The sequence below is a fragment of the Pteropus vampyrus genome, unplaced genomic scaffold, assembly GCF_000151845.1.
Source record: "Pteropus vampyrus isolate Shadow unplaced genomic scaffold, Pvam_2.0 Scaffold123, whole genome shotgun sequence".
NCBI lineage: Eukaryota > Metazoa > Chordata > Mammalia > Chiroptera > Pteropodidae > Pteropus > Pteropus vampyrus.
The window spans coordinates 2,580,501-2,586,227 of NW_011888904.1; the positions used below are offsets into that span (position 1 = coordinate 2,580,501).

Genomic DNA, 5,727 nt, shown 5'->3' on the forward strand with positions numbered 1-5,727 from the left:
AAGCTGGCTCTGGTGAGGAATGGATGGGCATGGTGAGAGTGGTGGCAGAGGCCCTGTTGGGAGGCTCAGGCTTGAACTGGGACAGCGAGGGTAGAAAAGGAGCTGGACTCGGGAAAAACCGCAGTGGCAGAGGTGCCAGGGTTTACCTGTTTACTGGAGTGGGGAATGAAGACCAGATCAGAGATAAGCAGCAGCAGATTGGGGAAGTAGCGGGTGGGGTGGGGAATGCTGGGTTCCATTTTGGCCTATTGAACCTGCAATGTCTGTGGAACAAATGGGGCTGAGCCCTGGAAGGGCAGTGGTGCTGTGGTGCTGCAAGACCCCCATCTCCTAGGGTCCTGACCGGGACTCAGCACCTCTCATATTACCTCTGATAGCAAGAATGATAGCCTCATCGGGGATGGGTGAGGGGGATGGCCTGGAAAAAAGCAGACTCCAGGGGATGACAAAACCGACCATAGGACCAGAGTCTGTTTGAATTCTGTCTCTATCTCTACCAGATGTATGACCTAGGGCACGGCAGTTAATCTCTCTGAGCCTCCGCTTCCTCATCTGTAAAATAGGGATCACGAAGGTACATACCACACAGGGTGGTGGGAAGGAGTTGCTGGGTGCATTTCTGTAAAGTGCTTAGAACAATGCCTGGCACAGAGCAAGTGTTAGCTGTCATCAGGCACTCAGCAGGCACCACAGTTCTTTGGGAATGGACCACTGAGAATGTAAATGTGAGTGAAGTGCATTTCGGGTCCATCTGAGTATCTTCTTGCCAAGGGCGGTGCGGGGAGGCTTCGATGCCCATTCACTGGATACCCACAAGCCCAAAGCTTCCTGGGGCCGACTGCTAAGGTTCTTTTTTATTCTTTATTTGACTATTTTTTTTTAATGGAGATATATTGACTGCTACAATTCTAATTTGATTTTTTAAAAAATAATTACATTTCAAGAAGATGTAATTATTTTTTGCCATCAGAATCACTCTCTTCTTCCTCTGACCTTTCTTGGCCCCTGGCTGTGTCTCCTTTTGTTACCTCATGAAATCAGCTAGCTCTGCAGACAGGGCCTGGCCTCACCTCTCTCCGTTTCCCAGAAGGTGCTCAGTGGGTGCTTGAAGTATTTCTGCTTTGCTTCCTCCCATCCCTTTCTTCCTGGTCTCCTGAACTTCAGGGCAGGCACTGCCCTGCCAGCTCCGGTCTGAGAAGGAAGCTCCCAACTTCCTCCACCGCATCTCCCGCCACGCTCCCCTCCCCAGCTGTGCTCCAGTCACTCTGGCCCCTTCTGTGCCAAGGTTCTTCCTTCACTTTGGGCCCTTGGCACATGCTTTTCCTCCTAACTAGGAGACGTTTCCCCCAGATATAACAGCAGCAACAATAATAGCTAACACTTACATAGTGCTTATTATGCTTGAGCACCATTCTAAGTACTTGGCAGATAAGAACTCATTTAATCCTTACAACAACCCTGTGAGGGGGCACTGTATTATCATCTCCATATTATGGGTTTGGAGAGAGAGGCATAGAAAAGCTAGGTGCCTTGCCAGAGATGGCAGGGTTAGGAAGTGGTGGACATGGGATAGGGCCCCCAGCAGTCTGGCTCCACATTGTGCACATGACCACTCAGCTCTCCGGCCCCTCAGGTCTGCAGAGCCTGCAGAAGGCTTCCTTCAAGTCAGTTCGCACATCCCCTTCTCAGAGAGGCCTTCCCCAATTCCACATATAAGATAGCTCCTCCCCTGCGTCACCCTCTAGTCTCCTTACCCTGCTTTATTTTTCTTCAGAGCTCTTATCACTGACATATATTTATTTGTTATCTGTCTTTCCCCGAAAAGACTGAGCACCATAAAGGCAGAAGCTATGCTTGGCACATAATAGAGACTCCATGAATGTTCTGAATGAATCATAATAGCAGAGATGAATGAATGAATGAATGAATGAATGAATGAACAGATATTTCTGATACCTTCTTTGCGTCAGGCCCTGCGGGAACCTCAGAGCCGGACCCAAAATGGTTCTTGACCTTCAGGCATTTGTAAGAGTCAGGGACAGGGTCCATGAATTCAGTTCACGAACACCCCCAGGCAGGAGATGGGGCAGATATTGGAGGGGAAGGGCAGAGGGGAAGATGGCCAGGAGAGGGAGTGAGCCCAAGGTGGTGTGGAAAGGCGTCCCAGCTGAGCACAGGTTTGCTGGCCCGACAGGGACGGTGGGCTTTGACCAGGCGGTGGAAGAAGAAGGGGAGCTGGCCATTCCAGTGGGGACCCCAGAGCAGCAATGTGGAGGTGTGGCAGATTCCTAGGAGCAACTGAGGGGCAGAGCAGAGAAGCATGGCAGGACACAGTTTCAGGAGAGGTAGGAGGTGACATCAGAAAGGGGGGCTGGGCCCAACCCACGGGCCTTTGACCGCACAACCAAGGGCCTCTGTGTGGGACAGACATGATTCACGTGGCACTCTTCTCAGTTGTTTCTGGGTTAAAGGTCACTAGGGAAGGGACACAAAGTTGGTCTCGTGGTGACTTACTTTCCTTCAGGCGAACGTCCAGTGGCATCTGTAACATTCTCCGCATGGCTTCCACGAGGCCCTTGAAGAAGCTCTTGACGGGCTCAAATGATTGGGGCACAGGGTGGCACAGCTCCTCTCGGCTCATCTGCTGCTTCAGCTCCCGCTCAGTGGCTGTGAACTCCTGTAAAGGCACATGGGGGACAGCGTGGCTCCTCCTCAGCACTAGGAACAAACCCAGGCCAGCAAGCTTGGGCCCCACCCCACCGTGCCCTGGCACCTGTGATCGGCCCAGGCTGCATATCCAGGAGTGGGGTCCTGGAGAGACCACAAAGAAGGCCCCAGGGTGGAAGAGATGTGGCATTTGGGTTTTAATGCTGGCCCTATTCCCCCCTTCTTGCCTTCCATGTTCACTGAGGTCTTCGCTGTGATGGCTTTAGCACTGGTGGCAGAAGGAGGCAGGTGGACTGCCTCGCCTTTAAGCTGCTCAGCATCTCCTAAGGGGCCCTGAAGCTTGACAATGTGACAGGGGCCTGCCTGAAGTATAGGGGGCAAAAAGCATGAGGTACCAGTTTTCCTAGAGTAGGAGTCCCTGGAAGTTTAGCGGAAATGCCGCCTGAGGGGTTATGGCCACCACAGTAGGAACTTGTCCCGTTTGCTGTGTGGACAGCACGTTTTACATACCCTTCATGTGTTAAGTGTGGCTTTGCTACATAGAAGCTAGAAAATGTACTCTCAGCCCCCTTCACACCCATGGGGCAGGCATGTGACAAGGCACCTCCAAACCAAGACCTGGATGTGGAAATGAAGTTGAAGTACTGACAACAGTGTGTAACTCTTGGGGACAGCTGTGGCGGAGGCTCTGGGGGCTGGCGCCCTGAGTCCGCAGTGTGAGCTGCAATGTCTTGCCGAGCAGAGTGGTGGTGGTGGTGTCTACACTGGGGCACACCTGTGCTGTGGCCTGGACTTCCCTCCTGCTGCCTCATCTCCATCCTGACTTCCTGGCCCTCCTGGAGATCCTGTGAGCTGCCCGATACTCTTTCATAAACTCATTTCTTGCTTAAAAGTTAGAGTGGACTCTCTCGTTTGACGCTAAGAATGCTGTCTGCACTTTCTGAAGAGTTGTCCTGGGCAATGAGTTAGAAGACAGCAGACTGCCTTAGGTGAGCAGGCCCTGGCTCGTGAGCAGTGCTGCCCAAGACAGGATGGGCAGATGGATGGCACTCAGCTGTCGGGCAGAGGCAGGCTCACCAGGTTGGATGCTGAACCTTGGGAGGGGGGCTGTGGAATGATACCCAAGCCCCACCCAGCCTAGGAAGCTACAGGTCTAGAGTCCATCCTCATTTTGGTGGGGAAAAATATAATTTGTGGGGAACCAGGGCTAAGGTCACACCCAGAAGGCTAGAGTAGAGCTGGCCTGGGAGTCAGAGCACTAGCAGGAAAGGCAGGGAGCAGCTCTGGGGTGGCAGGAAGGTGGCCCAGAGGGCAGATAGGTGGGATGGGACTGGGGAGTGGGATGAAGCACAAATGCCATCACCTGGTAACCCCAAACTCCAGCATCTAGCACAGGGTCTGACACATATTAGATTCTCGATAAACATTTAGGTTACAATAAGTGAATGAATGAAACTGAGCACATTTGCTTCTTGCCTTTGCAGACTCAGAGAACAGTTCCCTAGCCACCCATATCTAAAGCCAGAAACCAGGTGTCATCTTGGATTCTCCCACTTTCATTCACCAATCACCTCTTAAACCTGCCTTCTTCTCCCCTTCTGTCTGCCCCTTCACTGTTCTAGCCCGCCGTGACCTCTCTTCTGGACATTGTGGTCTCCTCCTAACTTCCTTTCTAGCCTCCAGTCCTAGCTTGCCAACCTTGTCTTTCAACCTATTACCAAAGCGGCCTTTCTAAAGCATTAACCTGACCATGTCATTCCTCAGTTCAAAACACTTCCCTGGCTCCCATCTCTTTATAGCACAAAGTCTAAACTCCATGGCCAAGCACATAAGGCCCTTCATGAACTAACCCTGGCCTCCTTGTCTAGCTGCATCTCCCAACTGCCCCGCTCTTGTACCCCTGCCCCATGTCCAGTCAGGGTGAACCCCAGTGGTTCTCCAGCCTGCCATCTCTCACATGCATATGGCTTTGTCCCTCTGTATACACCCAGGGAGCTCCTCCTCATACTCCCAATCCAGCTCTACTATCACGTCCTTCTAGAAGTCTTCTCTGATTCTCTATACAGAACTGGATATTTCTGGGACATACTTTGCTAGCTCGCTTGAGCTGTGTTGTAAATACACATGAGACCCAGGCTAAGTTGACTAAAGTCACACAAAGGCACAGAGTGGAAATAACCATCAGGGACAGGCTTGACTGGTTTTATATTGACTGATTTGTCTTATTTTCCAGCCAGAGCCTGTGCTAATCTGTGGTTAGACTCAGTGCCACCTTTATTTAGTTGTACTTGCCTTGTCCCACAAGGCTTTAAAGCATCTTACAAAGGTTATCTAATACTGCAAGATTTTCCTTTACAGTGAGAAGAGTGAAGCAAAGAGGAAACCAGGATAAGAATGTAAGCTGGAAGCCGGAGTGAGATGAGGCATAAAATGTATGCCACGAAGTCTTAGCTGAGCTATTTGAAACATATTTGGCTCTAAGCTTCCCAGAAGCCATGGAAAAGAAGGATACAGGAAGAGTGACATGAGCGGAAAGCAATCCAGGTGCACAGGTGACTGCACAGGAGCACTGACAGGAGAGAGGAGTTTCTCCCACAGTTCTCTGAAGACAGGAACACCACCCTCAACACATGCTTTCACTGAGTGTAGCATGAACATCACAGGGGCTATTTCTTAGACTCTTCTTCAGTATAAGGTAATAGTTTCCAACAGAACCCAGTGGCCAAGAAGCACCATGAACCAACTGTAACTCAGCTCTTGAGGTCTGCTCAGTAGCTGACAGGACACTTGCCTTTCCAGGAGGGGTGTCTCATTGAAGACTATCTAGGTAGAGGGCCAGGCAATGATGCCTGTGGCTTTAGAGTCAGACAGACCTGGGCTCTGATCCCAGGGCTGCCTGCCACCTACCGGCTATGTGATCTCAGAAAAGTCACTTCACCTCCCTGAGCCTCAATTACTCATTAGTAAAATGGGGTAAGAATTCTACTTTGCAGAGTTCTAGTAAATATTATAGATAAGATACATAAAGTGCTTGGAACACAGAGGCCCTTACAAATGGTG

General features: G+C 50.9%; 1 protein-coding gene across 1 annotated transcript in view; it reads right to left on the reverse strand.

The window, feature by feature from the left end:
• Positions 1-5,727, reverse strand: part of TRIM14 (tripartite motif containing 14) — a 20,386-nt gene that overhangs the window by 3,376 nt on the left and 11,283 nt on the right. The window contains exons 3-4 of the mRNA XM_011366307.2: positions 2,895-3,030; positions 2,515-2,718 (exon numbers count right to left, since the gene is read on the reverse strand). Coding sequence (XP_011364609.1) covers positions 2,515-2,718; positions 2,895-3,030 — 340 coding nt within the window. The remainder of the gene's footprint in view (positions 1-2,514; positions 2,719-2,894; positions 3,031-5,727) is intronic.